General features: G+C 42.4%; 1 protein-coding gene across 21 annotated transcripts in view; it reads left to right on the forward strand.

Moving 5' to 3' along the window:
• Window positions 1-18,565, forward strand: part of FHOD3 (formin homology 2 domain containing 3) — a 491,479-nt gene that overhangs the window by 197,414 nt on the left and 275,500 nt on the right. For all 21 annotated transcript variants that reach the window (XM_079108491.1, XM_079108492.1, XM_079108488.1 and 18 more), the window contains exon 5: window positions 3,581-3,686. In XM_079108491.1, coding sequence (XP_078964617.1) covers window positions 3,581-3,686 — 106 coding nt within the window. The remainder of the gene's footprint in view (window positions 1-3,580; window positions 3,687-18,565) is intronic.

Raw genomic sequence — 18,565 nt, forward strand, 5'->3', positions numbered from 1 at the left:
ACCCAAACACATTAAATAGGTTTGAATTAATGAATTTATAATTACATTAGAAATAACAATGAATTGGCAAAACAAGTAGGCAAAAGATGCTAATGGACTTCTGAGAAAATGCTATTCACTATTTTGAAAATGGGTGAAGATTTAGAATCTCACATTTTATCTTGCCTTTTCATGTGTGAATAATCAGTAGTCTGAAGTCTAGTTTGTAGAACTATTCCAGCTAAAAAGGTGTATGGAATTAGAAATGTAACCTTTTTAAGCCCCTGATGAATCAATGGATCTATGTATTGAGCATCAAGATTGCTCTCATGATAGAAATGAGATACAACCAGATATTATGTACCTGCTGGGAGAAATACAAAGTCTACTGTGGTCAAGTCAAGATCCAACCCTGATCCAAGATCAAGATCTGGTCATGCCTCTATGTGTGGTGACTAACTTACAAATGATTCAGGAGAGAGGCATGTGTTAAACTATACCACAGTGCTGGAATCAATAGAATCTAGACAGGGCAACCCTAAAGGACAAATGACCTGGTCTCTCCAACAATTGTCAAGGAAAAAAAAAAAAAAAAAGAATACCCGTGAATGTCAAAACTGTTTCAAAGTTATATCAACTAGTTGTCATGTGTGGATCTTATGTGGATCCTAATACAAACTGTCAAAAACAATATTTATAAAGCTGGAAATTTGATTAGTGACTAGATATTTGATAATTATCTTTTGAAGTATTTTGTTAATGTGAGTACATATTTTAAGAGTTCCTATAGTTTGGAGATACATATTGGAAGACTGGATTAATTGATATCTAGAACTTGCTTCAGACTGATACGGCAGGGGAGAGGATGAGATGAAACAGACTTAGCATAAATTGATTGGCACCTGCAGTGGTATATGTTGAAAGTTATCTAAATTGAATAGTGAAAAGAAAAACATGTTTAGGCTTGTTACACTTTCCTTCAACCAGTCTTACTGCAGAGTATGTGTTGCTTGGATTCTGAGGGCTATTATCTCTATTCATTAAGAGTGTTTTTGTGTAGCCTGGTTGGCACTGCGAAGGCCAGGAAGAAGGTGCTTGTTACCAGGAATTTAGAGTCGGCTGGAAGACCACACAGGTGTACACAAACAGCTCTCAGCCACAAAGCAGCAGGGCACTGGGGATTAACTGGATTATGCAGGCAGCAAGCTGTCTGGGGCTGAGATCACCACCTTCTCTACCCTTATGTCCACATCTCCACATCTCTCCTATTTGCTAGGTGTGGAGATTTTTTTTTTTTGAAACTAGACTTTCAGGGCTTCAACAACAATAAAACCAAACATTGGTCATCTGAATTGAGTATTCCTCATATGATCACAGGTTAATGCACAGTTGTTCTAGAAAATTCTAAAGTGCAGCTGTTAATCACTTATCAGTTAGGCTAACATATATTTCATTTAGTCTTACACCAGTGTTTAAAAAAGCCAAATTTATGCCTGTATATTAGGATTAGTATATGTGTTTAGGACCTTGTACATTGCCAATGTGGAAGATTTTCTGCACATGAATTATCCATCCTCTGGTCTCCTAAGTGCCTTATCTACATATGTACATACATTTTAAAGTTCTGAATTACTTTTATAAACACTGTCTCGCCTGTCCAGTGCTTTTTCCAAGGGCCTTTGCCAGACAGTCCGTCCTCTGCTATATTACGATTAGTGATTAGCTTGAGCCGTTTCTTGAGAGCTTGTTCTCACTTTTTCACCATGAAGTCATGTGTGAATCTAGTTTTAGTTAAAGTAATAAACATTTGTAACATGCTTGGAAAAAAACTTTCTGACTAGACATGAGCTCATCTAAATGTCCACTTTTCACATATGCTGGTGGAAAAGGATATGGATGGAGAGAGAATTATTTTTTATTTCCCTTCTACATATGAGTGTAAAGTAATTTTCCAAAAACTCACGATATTGTCCCATTTTCTCTTTCTTCCACAGCCATGATTATCTCAAAGTCTGAGTTAACACAGCTGTGTTTCATTACTGTTAGGACGTAAGCATCGCTTACTCGCCCTCCCCGCCAGAGCCAGCTCTGACCCTGGAGTGCTTTCTTTGTTCCCAGGGTCCCTATGCTGCATCTACCCATACTCAGCTCAAGACCCCCATCCATATAATTGAAAAAGGCATAAAAATCAAAGGAAGGGACTGATTTCATATAGGGACAAGAGAATGATGGCTGTTCATCTAAATTATTTTTTCTCTTTTAGAGATAAACTGTGGTTGCTGACTATTCCTAGAACAACCTTTTCATTATTCCATTAAGTGTTCTACTCTTTACATCACTGAGGTTTTTTAATTTTTGCCCTGTTGTTATAATCGAACATGGATGTTCCAGCCTTATCCAAGATGCATTTGAGACAAGGCATGCTGTTCAACTGAGGAAAACTCCCAGTTTCAGTGGAGAAAGCAGTGGTGGAAAAATTCATCTCATAGGGCTTCACCGAACTTGGTACTACAGAGAACTGTCAGGGTTTGGGGGCTGGCCAAATGTGGTTAAATGGTCTTGGCCAAGCATTTTTTTTTTTTTTTTTTTTTTTTTGCCACTGTCGAGTCTTAGAGTCTTTATCTGTAAAGAGAATGTAGTATTAGATCAGTGGTTCTTGAATGGGGTGCCCTATAGGATTTCCTGGGGTATATAATAGCAGAGCCTGGATCCCACCCTAGAAATTCTGATCAAATCCATCTGTATAAGGTCCCGATTCCTAATCCTTTTAAAGCTCCCTAGATGATCCCAATGTGAAGGATGAAAACCAGCAGAGAGCCTTCAAGACACCTGAAGGGATCCTTAAACACAACCAGCTGGGTCTGGGAGGGGCCAGCTCATTTGCATTTCAAATAAGTTCCTACAGAGGCTTTTGCTGTCATCTCTGTGGGTCTGTAGGTCTGGGGAGTCTTCTTTGAGAACCACTGAATTAGATTACCTACGCTCTTTCCATGTCCTGCCTTTGTCTGAACCAGAGTACAGTGGCTCTTTAAGGTGTGGTATGGCTGGTCCTGAGCTCAGCTTCCTTCCTTGACTTCCTAGCAGCATAACCCAGAAGGTTGAAGAAATGACTTCCTTAGGTTTCCAGAGAGCATTTGCAAGCCCCTCATTGCAACTGCTGTCCTGTGATCGTCTGTTGTAACACAGGAGTGACTTTGAGTCCTTTACTTTGATGGTCTATGCTGCAATAGAATGTTTCCTGTAGTAAAAATCCAGCAAACCTTCATGTGGCCAGTCTCTGTGACCTGTGGAGAGCATGAATCTGGGTAATTTTTGAAAATGAAAAACAGTGCTATAACTATTTTGTACAGGCAAGGAATTCATTTGCTTTATCTTTATTAGATTGCCCAGAAGGCAATAACTGGTCTTTGGCAAATGACAATGTGAAGGCTGGTTGTAAAATTCCTTGGCAAGAGTTAAGATGCTTCATTTGAATAGAGCAGAACAATCCTTAGGGGTCATTCTGGCTTCAAAGGCTTGTACATAGTTTGAACAGTGCAGCCTGGGTGTAAGATGGTTGGGGACCACATTTGAAGTTTAAAAAATTTTTCTTTCCTGCCAGGATGACAAGGATTTGGTGCATGAATTTGTCGTGGCTGAAGGTCTGACGTGTTTGATCAAGGTGGGAGCTGAGGCCGATCAGAACTATCAGAACTACATCCTGAGGGGTAAGTCCCCAGCAGGCATGCAGGAACAGCCCCTACTGTGCAGAGGCCAGGGTTCTTCCCCAGGAACTTAGATTCTGAGAGACTCCGACTCAGGAGCAAGGTGGTAAAGATTCCTTACAGCACAAGATGACGTCTTCATTGGCTTTTAGGAGCTCCTAGTAATTAACCAGTGATGGGGTTTGTTTTATTTACTTTCCCATAGACTCTTCTCTAGGTTATGAAGAACCTGCAAATGATTCACTAGTTCTTTATAATCTCTTATTTGTTGAGAGGGATACCCTGAGAGGGCTTGGGTAGAGTCTGCATTTTAGCAGAATGCCACCCCAAAACCAGAGAGGCTGATTTTATTTCTTGGAGGAAAATCTTTTCTCCAATTTGAGTTGTTACCTGGGGCTCTTGTGAGAGCACATACCCCTCATGACATCCTCCTCCTCCTGGCTGGAGAGGTCTGGGGTGGACCTAGGAACTTGCATTGTAAAGAGGGATCAAAATGCTGCCTCCAGAATTCCATGTATAGGGAAGCCCCTGCATGTTTTTCAAAGCCCGATTCCTGTTGTGCAGAATTTTGTTTTTTTTTTTTTTTAATATGGTAGTGATTTGCTGCTGTGAATAGTTTGGACCTACAGAAGGAGAAATCTCCTATAACTCAATATTATCTCCATTTTACAGTTGGAAAAAAATGAGACTTTTAAGTAGCCGAGTATTTTGCCTAACAGTCACTTCCCCTGGGGTGCAGCCAAGCAGAGCTATGCCCAGGCATTAGGGCACTTCATGACCATTGTGGGTTCTGCTCCCCATCAGCTCATGCCTGTGACCTCACAAACTGCACGTTGGTGTTCATATAAAAATGCCGAAAACATTTTCCTTGGGTGAGGGGAATAAACACGAGATGCGATATAACATCAGCTGTCCGTGGTTAGAGTCAGGCAGGCAAAGTGACTGTCATTTCACTGGTGTGTTGCACCCTGAGAACATCTCCTTGGGTTCACCATCATTATTCAGCACAGCCTAACAGAGTCCTTCCTTCTCTCCTTCCTGGAAAACCACTGTCCCAGAAGGCAACAGGGAAAACCTAGGGCTCACTTAACGTGAATTTTCAAGTTGGTGTTGATTATTTTCCTGTGCTTTGAGAAATGCTGTGTGGGGGAGAGAACATATCCTCAGACTCTAATTCTTCACTAGGAATTGTGTTCATGGTAGAGTCTGTGAGGCTGGGGAGTTGGCTCCTTGTGCCACCTTCTGCCTTTCTCTGGGTGTATAGGTCCTTAGTTACAAGTTGTCATGAGAAGTGCCTTGCTGATGGGTTTTATGATCCCTATCCTTCATATAATCTAAGCACTTATATAGAAACTGTGGTAGTATGGGTAGACCAGCTAACCACAAACTGTCCTGCTGTGTTGTATCTGAAGGCAGCTGTCTTTCTGTGTGGAAAGAGCCAGGGCAGGCCTGGATTCTGATTCTCCTGTTTCTATTTGTGCTGGTCCAACACCTAGAATAGGGGAAGCTATGGAAATAAGAAGGTGGACTTCCACTGGTTTATTTTTGTTACTTATAATATGGACATTCATAAATTAAGCCATGTGAGAGGAAATATACCTAAAATTGTCTCATTCTGAATAGCAGGTTCAAACTGATAGTATATTTCTTTGTTAAAGTGTGCATCATTTTAACTTCACCCAAAAAATGTAATATCCAACACGGAGACCTCTCTATAGAAGTAACAGGGCAACTACCCACATGTTTCCTTATTCCTCGGTTCCTCATCCAAAGTATAAGTGTACATGACTAGAGAGTGGTCATCTGTATAAGCATATGTATTCATCTGTGTTCAAGTCTGGCTGAGGGACTTGGTGCTGTCACTGTGGTTGGTTCCTTTTGTCAGAACCCTATACCCAATGTCACATAGATAAGAAATGGATCACGTGACCACCTGGAGTTGCAAGGGAGGTGGGCAAACAGTTTGGGCTTCCTGGATTCAACAGAAGAGTCAGAGATAGAAAAACTGAATTTGACCTGTTATCCATCCCTGCCAAACAGAGGGAGTTAAGCCCCTTCTTAGTGAGCAGCGTGAAGATCCTCCCACAGCTGGCCTTCATGATGCTGAAAGAATTTCATAAGGGGGTGGGTTAAGCTCAGTGGCTGCATGAGGTCCCAGGTAATAGAATGTGTGGACTGTACTTCCCAGACACAGAAGATGCTGTTGGCACAGGGAACTTCAGCTCGACTCTCTACCTCAGCACGTTCATCTCAGTGTTCTGATGCGCATAGGTGCCAAATGCAATTTACTGAATGTTGAAGTGAGAGAATTGCCACTCATGACCCTGTGAGAACCATCTGCCACTTCTCTGTCCAGGTAGAAAATGTGAGCGAGGAAAGATCCTCGCTGTGGATTGCACTTCCTAAGATGTGAGGGGGTCCTACCTTTCCATTGTCACCACCAGAGCCTCACCTTCCAGTAGTAGCCATCTACTAGAGACCAGAAAGCTCATCAAGTGTTACCTGGAAAGTGTGTAAGTGCTCATGCCATCTGGTCACCGCAAGACGTCTTGCTTTCCCAGAAGAGGGTGCTTTTGCAAGCTTGCTGCATGTCCTCTGAGTCACACAGAACTCAGGTAACCAAGGCATCACACTTTGATGCGTCTGGTTGAAGCGTGTGCCAGGAAAAGTACATTCTAGGGCATGGAAATGATAGATTTCTTGGGGTGTGACATTTTTCTTTTTTACAGGAAAATTACCATTTTTCCTTGTCCACATACTGAGCCACCTCTTGGGGACTCTGAAGAACTTCTCATGAAGTCTTTTTTTGAGGTTGTGATCGGTTGCTGACAGCCACCAGGCATGTGTAATTGAAAACAACCCTTGAATTGTTTCTATCTGCTGAGCCATGCTGTACCCATATTACCTTGAGTGAGGAATGGGGAAGCCAGATGCAGATCAAGAGACTGACTCGCTAAAGTGTTTTACGATTTGGTTACTCACAGCTCTCTGGTGAGAACATTTCAGGCCACTCGGGGAAGGTGCAGAAGGTGGGTCTTGAGATGGGTTGCAGGTGGTGGTGACTGGACCAGCACCTTCATTGTGGTTTCCTAAGGAAGGAACAGATGAGGCAGGGCAAACAGGCTTAGTAGGATTGGTTAGTTTGAATAATTACAGGGGTCAGGGTAGAGGGGTGGCCCTGGAGTGATCAGGGCTGGTGTATGGTGACCTGGGCTGTGACATTCTGACATGGCAGTGGTTGGGAGTGTGGATTTCATGGACTGCTAAGGAAGGGGAACTGACTGACCTCCAGCCAGGCCCTCAAAACTGGGTCAAGACAGCCTTTTAAAAACATTGCAGATGGTAGGATGTGTCAGTTGGTCAAGTGCTTTGGAGGAGCATGTCCTCAGTGGAGTTACCCCAGGAGACCTGCTCTGTGTGACCACGTGTGGCTCCTACAGACTTGAAGGAAATGGCATGTGGAGAGCTGCACTCGCCCCATCTGCTTGTAGAAGTTTTCAGTTTTCTTTTTGTGCTTAGCTCTGTTAGCTCTTTATTCTCATAAAAGCCCAGGAATCTGTTGCTTCAGTTTAAAGTGTATCGGCGAGAGGTAAAGATAGGTTTGCACTATAGGGTCACCAAGTATTCTCCATAAATGTGAGCAGGCTGCCAGGAAGAGGCCTTAGCTGCACAACATGGAGGAATAATATTTATCTGACTTATTATTCTTGGATCGGTATAGCTAGTGATCTAAAGTTTTTCAGGATAGCCAGTATTTAAAATAAATCTTCTGTGGAATTTTGTACTCAGTTATCCTTATGGAAGGAGGACCTAGAGTGGTCTATTCCTGGGAACTTAAACTTTCCACAAACATTACTGAGCCTTTGCTATGAACCATATGCCACATCAGGCCCTAGGGCGAAAACTATGAAGCCAACTTCCAACCCTGTCCTTGGTGCTTGCCTTTTATATGTTGTATCACATGTGTCTTATATGTTCAGAAATTACATATCCATGATACACTTTGGAAGAGAAAAGAGAAAGGTAATTCAAAGCAATAAGCCCAGCTGCCCTTTCTGGCTGTACCTTAGGGGAGCTGCCTCTAATGGGCAGTTGTGCCTGGAGACATTTGATAGGGTCCTTTCACTCAAAGCAAAATACCAATTAACTAGAAAATACCTCAGTCCTTATCAGTCATTTTTAAAGCTGGATAAGATCTTTAAACTTAGCTGAAACTTTTCTTACTTGAGGAAAAATTCAGAATTTTTTTTTACCCTCATGTATTGAAAAAAGTTTTCAGGGGCATCAACTTGTAAGAATTGAAAGATTTAACATTTTAAAAATCTAGAGTTTAGCTTTTTTTTTTTTTTTTTTTTTTTTTTGAAGAAACTGTTCCACTGTAGGAAAACCTCTAAATGCCATGCCTGTTAGGGCCTCCTCTGATGAGGATCAGGATGCCTGGTCAGATAGTGTTCATTGGTATTTATATCATCAGAAAAGGAAATATCATAGTATAAATGCTGTTTGACAATGTTAGATAAAAGGTGGGCACAGAATGATCCAGTAGTAATTAGGCCAACCTCCTCTAGCCCAGACAAATAAATGGAAAATTTGTATTCAGGCATTTCAGAGCAAAGTGGGAAGCCGGTGTTAAGACTACAGAAAGGGCACCAAATGACCCCACGGTGAGGGGACAAGCCCAGAAGGGGATTAGCTGCTTACTTCCTTAACCCAGGTTAGGTCCTCAGCTACTGTTTTCTGGCAAATGACCCAGTGTGACTCACCTCATCCCCCACTTACATTAGTGCTGTATCCCACCCTATGGCTTGTAGGAAACCCTCCTGCCTCTAGGGAGGGTTTTCTGATCTTGGTCAGGAGTTCAGGGGTTAATCATTGCAGCTGCATGCCTCAGCTGTGGTATGGATGACACAAGTGGACAAGTGTCCCAGTGGCATTGTCAGCTCCAGGTGGATGGAGGCCAGAGTCAAGGAGAGAGTCTTTCCTTGCTTGATGTGTGTCTCTGCTGAGTCAGTGTGATGGGGACTATTCTGAGTACCGGATTGTGTCAGCTGGCAGATTGGCTGCCTATAAGGTCAAACTGGGTCAGCAGGTATTTTTTGATCTATCTAGTATGTTTAAAATGTTTAAAAATGACTGCAGACATGAGTTAGATTTGACATAAAAACATGGGTTTCAAGCTTTTCTTGAACTAAAAGCTGAAGCCAACATAGAGCATTTATTGCTGTATGACCACAGATGGTTGGAGTTGGAAGAGGCTGCTCCCTGTGCATAGTGCACGTGGACTCTGGTTACCACAGTTCCCACTGCTCCCTAATGTGTTACATTGGGTTTGTTCCATGTATTTTTTTGCCTCTTTGCACTAAATAGGCCTTTGAATTGGAGACTTTTGACTAATACCCTCCCAACCTGTGAAGGGAGAATTGCAATCATGTCAAATAACAAGCGCAGCTTTATAATAGCGGGATAGCTGTGCTGCTGCTGCTGCTACTTTTTATAAACTTGATCCTTAAGTATAACATAGTGCTTTAAAAAAAAAAAAAAAAACCTCTGCTTTTCAACATTTTTCAATGTTTGCAAAACTCCATACTTCATCCTGCCTCCTCTCCACCAGGTTCTTTTGTGGTTATCTAGGGATGAATAATGATCACCTCAGGGACAGTGATATCTTGTCTGAATAGTGCAGCATGAAACAGGCTGAGAGGAAGCAGAGTCACTGAGTGCGGCTACAGTGTGTGGAGAAGGTTCTGGATGGAAGCTTGCTGGGTTGGTAGCAGGGAGAATTCCATTGCAATCCTAAATCCTGTGCCTCGAAATCTACCTCAGAACGTCCTCAGTGTCCACTTGTCCAACAAGGGGTGAAAGTTGGATTCCAGGGAGGAGAAGATCACAGTGACAAGGCCTGTGATGTAAAGGTGGGCTAAGACAGGCACAGTCCTCTAAAAAACTTGTGAAAATGGAACGATATAGAGTTCTATTAAAACAACAGTAGCTTTTATAGTGCTTTCTTACTGTATAGGTTGTCGACACTCAATTTCCTGGAAAGCAAACAGGATAAAGAAAAGCAGAGAAATTGCTCATGGTTCCATCAGAGACAGTTACTATGAATACTGATCAGTGATGCTGCTGGCAGTGACCATATGCTTTGGACTAAATTGTGTGTCTCGCCCCCCTGTTCACTTCTAATCCTCAGTATCTAAGAATCTGTATTTGGAGATGGGGGTCTTTAAGAAGGTAGATAAATTTAAATTAGCGTGGGCACTAATTTAATATGGATAAGGTTTTTATAAGAGGAAAATGAGGATACATGTGAAGACATAGGGAGAAGACAGTCCTCTACCAGCCAAGGTAGAGGAAACCAACCCTGCTGACAGTTTCATCTTGGTTTCCCAGCTCTGGAACTGTGAGAACATGAATTTGTTGCTTAAGCCTCCCAGTCTGTGGTATTTGTTACTGCATCCTGTGCTGACTAATACTCCATCATGGCATAACGTTCTCTGGGAATTATTCAGGCAAAAGTCCTAGGGATGGAGCTGCATATATTTCCATCTTCATTTTTTTAAAACTTTTAAAATTTGTTCTAATTAGTTATACATAACAGTAGAATGCATTTATGCATTTTGATAAGTCATATATACATGGAGTATAATTTCTTATTTTTCTGATTGTACGTACTGTAGGATCACATCTCATTTGGGGCTGAATAATTGCCCTTCAGAAAGGCTGGGTGAATTTATCTTCCCACCAGTGCCCCCTATTTCTGCTCATTTACTTGAGGCTTCAGGTATTGTTCTTTGTTGTCTGTGTCCTTCCTGGTGACTATGACATACTTTTACCAACAAATTTTAGTCATTTTAAAAAAGTAGTTTGTAATTTTGGTTGTCATTGTGTTAAATTTGTTACCTTACGTGGGAAGAATTGACATCTTGACCCAGGTTCCTAAACTGCTGTCTCCATGTACTTCTGATTCCTGGGGCACATCCTTCTCAAGCATGGGTCCCCATCTAACTTTTTGATACTATGTCTCTTTCTTTTGGTGCAGGATTTCATGCCTCCCCTCCCTCCACAGTGTTATTTTTTTTTTTTTTACCCCTATTTTTCACTTTTTTTTTTTTTTAATTTTTTTTTATTGTAAACAAATGGGATACATGTTGTTTCTCTGTTTGTACATGGCGTAAAGGCATACCATTTGTGTAATCATAAATTTACATAGAGCAATGTTGTTTGATTCATTCTGTTATTTTTTCCCTTCCCCCCACCCCTCCCACCCCTCTTTACCCTCTATACAGTAGTTCCTTCCTCCATACTTGCCCCCCTCCCTAACCCTAACTCTAACCCTTCCCTCCCCCCCATTATGTGTCATCCTCCACTTATCAGCGATATCATTCGTCCTTTGGCTTTTTGAGATCGGCCTATCTCACTTAGCATGATATTCTCCAATTTCATCCATTTGCCTGCAAATGTCATAATTTTGTCATTCTTTATGGCTGAGTAATATTCCATTGTATATATATACCACAGTTTCTTTATCCACTCATCAATTGAAGGGCATCTAGGTTGGTTCCACAGTCTGGCTATTGTGAATTGAGCAGCTATGAACATTGATGTGGCTGTATCTCTGTAGTATGCAGATTTTAAGTCCTTTGGGTATAGGCCAAGGAGTGGGATAGCTGGGTCAAATGGTGGTTCCATTCCAAGTTTTCTAAGGAATCTCCACACTGCTTTCCATAGTGGCTGCACTAATTTGCAGCCCCACCAGCAGTGTATGAGTGTACCTTTCTCCCCACATCCTCGCCAACACCTGTTGTTGCTCGTATTCTTGATAATCGCCATTCTAATTGGGGTGAGATGGAATCTTAGGGTGGTTTTGATTTGCATTTCTCTTATTACTAGAGATGTTGAACATTTTTCCATATGTTTATTGATTGCTTGTAGATCTTCTTCTGTGAAGTGTCTATTCATTTCCTTAGCCCATTTGTTGACTGGACTATTTGAATTCTTGGAGTAGAGTTTTTTGAGTTCTTTATAGATTCTGGAGATTAGTGCTCTATCTGAAGTATGATTGGCAAAGATATTCTCCCACTCTGTAGGCTCTTTCTTCGCATTGCTGATAGTTTCCTTTGCTGAGAGAAAGATTTTTAGTTTGAATCTATCCCAGTGGTTGATTCTAGCTTTTATTTCTTGTGCTATGTGAGTCCTGTTAAGGAAGTCTGATCCTAGACCAACAAGGTGAAGATTTGGTCCTACTTTTTCTTCTATAATCTGCAGGGTCTCTGGTCTGATTCCGAGGTCCTTAATCCATTTTGAGTTTAGTTTCATGCATGGTGAGAGATATGGGTTTAGTTTCATTCTGTTGCATATGGATTTCCAATTCTCCCAGCACCATTTGTTGAAGAGGCTATCTTTTCTCCATTGCATATTTTTGGCCCCTTTGTCTAGTATGAGAAAATTGTATTTCTTTGGGTTTGTGTCCGTGTCCTCTATTCTGTACCATTGATCTACCTTTCTATTTTGGTACCAATACCATGCCGTTTTTGTTACTATTGCTTTGTAGTAGAGTTGAAGATCTGGTATTGCAATACCCCCTGTTTCACTCTTCCTGCTAAGGATTGCTTTAGCTATTCTGGGTTTCTTATTCTTCCAGATGAATTTCATAATTGCTTGCTCTATTTCTGTAAGGTACGTCATTGGGATTTTAATTGGAATTGCATTGAATTTGTATAGCACTTTAGGTAGTATGGCCATTTTGACAATATTAATTCTTCCTATCCAAGAACATGGAAGATCTTTCCATCTTCTAAGGTGTTCTTTAATTTCTTTCTTTAGTGTTGTATAGTTCTCATTGTAGAGGTCTTTCACCTCTTTTGTGAGATTGATTCCCAAGTATTTTATTGTTTTCGAGGCTATTGTGAATGGGGTAGTTTTCCTAATTTCTCTTTCTGAAGATTCATCACTTATGTATAAAAATGCGTTGGATTTATGGGCATTGATCTTGTAACCTGCTACTTTACTGAAATCACTTATGAGTTCTAAGAGTTTTCTGGTGGAATTTCCTGGTTCCTCTAAATATATAATCATGTCATCAGCGAACAGGGATAGTTTGAGTTCTTCTTTTCCAATTCGTATCCCTTTAATTTCTTTGGTTTGTCTAATTGCTCTGGCCAGAGTCTCAAGAACGATGTTGAATAGAAGTGGTGAAAGAGGGCATCCCTGCCTTGTTCCAGTTTTTAGGGGGAATGCTTTCAGTTTTTCACCATTTAGAATGATATTAGCCATGGGCTTAGCATAAATGGCCTTTACCATATTAAGGAATGTTCCCACTATCCCTATTTTTTCTAGTGTTTTGAGCATGAAGGGGTGCTATATTTTATCAAATGCTTTTTCTGCATCTATTGACATAATCATGTGATTCTTGACTTTAAGTCTATTAATATGGTGAATTACGTTTATTGATTTCCTGATGTTGAACCAACCTTGCATCCCTGGGATGAAACCCACTTGATCATGGTGCACTATCTTTTTAATATGTTTTTGTATGCGATTTGCTAAAATTTTGTTGAGAATTTTTGCGTCGATGTTCATTAAGGATATTGGTCTGAAATTTTCTTTCCTTGATGAGTCTCTGTCTGGTTTAGGTATCAGTGTGATATTGGCTTCATAGAATGAGTTTGGGAGGGTTCCCTCCTTTTCTATTTTATGGAATACTTTGAGAAGTATTGGAATGAGCTCTTCCTTAAAGGTTTTGTAGAACTCGGCTGAGAACCCATCTGGTCCCGGACTTTTCTTTGTTGGTAAGCTTTTGATGACTTCCTCTATTTCAGTACTTGAAATTGGTCTATTTAAATTGTTTATGTCCTCCTCATTCAGTTTAGGCAATTCATATGTCTCTAGAAACCTGTTGATGTCTTCGAAATTTTCTATTTTGTTGGAGTATAGATTTTCAAAATAGCTTCTAATTATGTTTTGTATTTCCATCCTGTCTGTTGTGATATTTCCTTGTTCATTCCGAATTTTAGTGATTTGGGTTTTCTCTCGTCTTCTCTTTGTTAGTGTGGCTAAAGGTTTATCAATTTTGTTTATTTTTTCGAAGAACCAACTATTTATTTTGTCAATTTTTTGTATTGTTTCTTTTGTTTCAATTTCATTGATTTCAGCTCTGAGTTTAACTATTTCCTGCCTTCTACTACTTTTGGTGCTGTTCTGTTCTTCTTTTTCTAGGGCTTTGAGCTGTAGTGTTAGGTTGTTTATTTGTTGAGTTTTACTTCTTTTATTAAATGCGCTCCATGAAATAAATTTCCCTCTAAGTACTGCTTTCATAGTGTCCCAGAGATTTTGATATGATGTTTCTTTGTTCTCATTTACCTCTAAGAATTTTTTAATTTCCTTCCTAATATCTTCTGTTATCCATTCATCATATAATAGCATATTGTTTAATCTCCAGATGTTGGAATAGTTTCTGTGTTTTACTCTTTCATTTATTTCTAACTTCAATCCATTATGATCTGATAGAATACATGCTAGTATCTCTATCTTCTTGTATTTGCTAACATTAGCTTTGTGGCATAATATATGGTCTATTTTAGAGAAGGATCCATGTGCTGCTGAGAAGAAAGTGTATTCACTCTTGGTTGGATGGTATATTCTATAAATGTCCATTAAGTCTAAATTATTGATTGTGTTGTTGAGATCTATGGTTTCTTTGTTCAATTTTTGTCTGGAAGATCTGTCCAGTGGTGAGAGCGGCGTGTTAAAATCACGTAGTATTATTGTGTTGTGGTCTATTTGGTTTCTGAAATTGAGAAGGATTTGTTTGACATACATAGATGAGCCACTGTTTGGGGCATAGATGTTTATGATTGTTATATCTTGCTGATTTATGCTTCCTTTAAGCAGTATGAAATGACCTTCTTTATCCCTTCTGACTAACTTTGGCTTGAAGTCCACATTATCGGAAATGAGGATGGATACTCCAGCTTTTTTGCTGAGTCCATGTGCATGGTATGTTTTTCCCCATCCTTTCACCTTTAATCTATGGGTATCTTTTTCTATGAGGTGAGTCTCTTGCAGGCAACATATTGTTGGATCTTTCTTTTTAATCCAGTCTGCCAGTCTATGTCTTTTGATTGATGAATTCAGGCCATTAACATTCAGGGTTATTATAGAGAAATGATTTGGTTTCCCGGTCATTTGGTTCATTTTTAAAATTTTGTTTATTTATTTGTTTGACACAACTTGTTTCCTCCTTTATTTGACAATTCCTTTAGGATAATTCCTCCCTTTGCTGATTTGCTTCTTTGTTTTTCATCTCTTCCTCATGGAATATTTTGTTGAGAATGTTCTGTAATGCTGGCTTTCTTTTTGTAAATTCTTTTAGCTTTTGTTTATCATGGAAGGATTTTATTTCATCGTCAAATTTGAAGGTAAGTTTTGCTGGGTATAAGATTCTTGGTTGGCATCCATTTTCTTTCAGGGCTTGAAAAATGTTGTTCCAGGCCCTTCTAGCTTTTAGGGTCTGGATTGAAAAATCTGCTGATATCCGTATTGGTTTCCCCCTGAATGTAATTTGGTTCTTTTCTCTCACAGCCTTTAAAATTCTGTCTTTATTTTGTATGTTAGGCATTTTCATAATAATGTGCCTTGGTGTGGGTCTGTTGTAATTTTGTGTATTTGGAGTCCTGTAAGCCTCTTGAACTTGATTTTCCATTTCATTCTTCAGATTTGGGAAATTTTCTGATATTATTTCATTGAATAGGTTGTTCATTCCTTTGGCTTGTTTCTCTAGACCTTCCTCAATCCCAATAATTCTTAAATTTGGCCTTTTCATGATATCCCATAGTTCTTGTAGATTCTGTTCACGATTTCTTACCATCTTCTCTGTTTGTTCAGCTTTGTTTTCAAGGTTAAATATTTTGTCTTCAATGTCTGAGGTTCTGTCTTCCAGGTGTTCTATCCTATTGGATATGCTTTCTATGGAGTTCTTAATTTGGTTTATTGTTTCCTTCATGTCAAGGATTTCTGTTTGGTTTTTTTTTCAATATCTCTAACTCTTTATTGAAATGATCTTTTGCTTCCTGTATTTGCTCTTTTAACTGTCGATTGGTGCGATCATTCAATGCTTGCATTTGCTCTTTCATCTCATCGTTTGCTTCTCTGATCATTTTAATTATGTACATTTTGAACTCCTTTTCTGTCATTTCTTCTGCCATTTTGTCACTGGGTTTTATTGATGTAACATCTAGATTTGTTTGCAGCATTTTCTTTCCTTGTTTTCTCATATTGTTCAGATGTCAGTGGACCGCTGAGATATTGCAGTTTTCCTCTGTTGATTTACAATGTCCCTGAAGATTTCTATATATATCCCCTCTTAGCCTTCAGTAGGCTGAAGTCTTGGAGGAAGTTGATAATGCGGTGTTCCACAAGGAAGCTGCCTCTCTAGGAGTGGTGGCCTTCAGGTGGGGTATATTCCCTGCTAGTGGGCCGAGGTGCCTCCACTTGTTGACCAATGGTCATCCAAAGCGGACCTAGGCTGTGGGCTGAGGCAAGGCCTGTTTGGGCCTGTGTCTCTGGTTTTACCGTCCTTGTGGGGAAACCTCACCAGGCAGGGAAGACTCACCCAGTGGGGAGGTCTCGCTGGTCAGTTTCCTCCTAGAGGTTCCCCTCAATTACAGCTACCGCCTGGGCTGGGCTGCCTTCCTCTGCAAAGTTTCCAGGGGCCCGGCCCTACCTCCTGGGCCTCGGAGCCTCACCCTTCGCAGATGAATCTCCTTAGGCTGCCCCTCCTCAGAGAATTTGCCCACAGGCCTGGAACCTTCGCTCCGCCCTAAGCCTATCTCTGTGCAGCTCTTCCACCCAGAAGCCTCCTAGATCCTGGGACCCTGTTCTGCACCTAATCACCTGGCTGCGTGGCCCCTCCTCTGAGCAGCCACCCGTGGCCCCGAACAATCGCTCTGAGTCCCAGAGACCCGCCACAGGCCTCTTCCTCCAGACAGCCGCCCAGTATGCCGGTGCGGTCACTAGGAGTCCAAGAAACTCACTTCGTGCCTCCTCCTCCCACCAAGCACCCGTAGCCCTGGGCAATCAATCACTCCGAGTCGAAGTGACCCTCCCCGTTCCTCCTCCTTCTCCAGATAACCCCCCGGGTGTTCAGGAGCAGTCCCTCTGAGTGGCTCTGAATCCACGTGACCCGCTGCACGGGTCCTCTGGGCACCGCCCGGAGCTCAAGTGCGGCCACTCAAGACCAAGCGTCCCACCACGCTTCTCCTCCAGGCAGCCCCCCTGTGTTCAGGAGCTGTCACTTTAAGACCAAACAACTCACCACTCGCCTTCTCCTCTGAGCAGCCGCCTGGAGCGCTAATGCAGTCACTGCGAGTCCAAAGGACCCGCCGCGCTCCTCCTCCTCCTCCTACTCCTCCGGGCAGGCCCCTGGGTTCAGAAGTGGTCAGAGTCCAAACAGCTCGCCACGCAGCCCCTTCTCTGGCAACCGCTTGTAGCTCCCGTGTGGTCACCCGAATCCAAGCGGCCGCTCCTCTTCCTCCTCGTCCTCAGGGCAGGCCCCGGGGTTCAGAAGCGTCGTTCTGATTCCAAACAGCTCGCCGCGTGGCTTCTCCTCTGGCAACCGCCTGCAGCTCTGGTGCCGTCTCTCCGAATCCAAGTGGCCACGCTCCTCTCCTCCTCCTCAGGGCAGGCCCTGGTGTCTTGAGTCCACACAGTTCTCCCCGCCACTCCTCCCCCGGGCAGCCGCCGGAGCCCCAGTGGCTGCTCCGAGTCCCAGCGCTGTGCCGAGCGGCCTCCTCTATGGCGCTCCAGCGGGGGGAGGGACGTCTCGCCGGCAGTTCTACTTCACAAAGTTTCCTGCGTTCCGGGACCCCCGTCCTATCCGGGATGCCCCCCCAGGGGGTGAGAGTCACCCGGCTGCTTTGAGTTGGTCCCAAGCGTCTCAATATCTCCTCTTTTGAATCCTGAGTCCTGGAGCAACACGTAATGCAGCCACCCTCTAGGCCGCCATCTTGAAAAACCTATTTTTCACTTTTGAATTGGGCTTGACACTTGCCCGGTGATGAAGCCAGAGGACTCTTTTGGGTCCTTCTCCTGTTTACTTGTTTTCTATATTTAGCTTGGAGCATCCTGTCCTCCAAAGCATCCTCTTCACCCTCCTTGTGCTTGTTTTGACCCATTCAGGGAGCACTGTGTGATACGGGGCTGGGAGTCCTTGGTGGTAGCAGCCACGCAGCAAAGAAAGAAAGGCTCACGTGAGAAGTTCTCTCTCCCAGAGCCAATGGCGCATGCTCTCTATTCCCAGGTTTAAAACTCTCCCTTTTTCACACTTACACTCGTAGTATATCTAGCAAAGACTTTGCTGTTGGTTGGTGCCTCACAGCTGCAGGATGGGCCTGGGAGGCTGGAGTGACTGGGCCATTCACAGCCTAAGGATGTGGTCTCCACCTTTCATTTGTTTTCCCCTCCTGGAGTAGTTGGAGCCTCCATTTTTGATATCTGCTTTTCTCTATGCCCTGGAGTGTCTGCCTTCAATGGCCTGCTCCTGGGGACGCGCCCTCCAGTAGAACCAGTCACATGCCAAGGAGTTTGATCAGGCCACAGAAGCCACAGCCTGCACAGCAGTCCCTTCTGTGCTGCTGCTGAGGGTATATGGTGACAGAACTGCTTCCCCAGAGTCTTCTGAGGGTCCCACCTGGAGTCCCAGTTGCCCCCCGTGTGCCCTGCAACAGGCCTGCACCCTCCTGGGAAACTAAGTCGCACGGCAAGCATATGTCAGACCTATGCTTGTGTCCTTATTATTCCAGCCTATCCAAGGGCCAAAACATGGACTTAAACTGGATGGTTCACAGCTCTCCTGCCCAGATCAAGGGATACCGGGCACGTCCCTG

The sequence above is a fragment of the Sciurus vulgaris genome (genome assembly GCF_902686455.1).
Source record: "Sciurus vulgaris genome assembly, chromosome: 13".
Classification (NCBI taxonomy): Eukaryota; Metazoa; Chordata; class Mammalia; order Rodentia; family Sciuridae; genus Sciurus; species Sciurus vulgaris.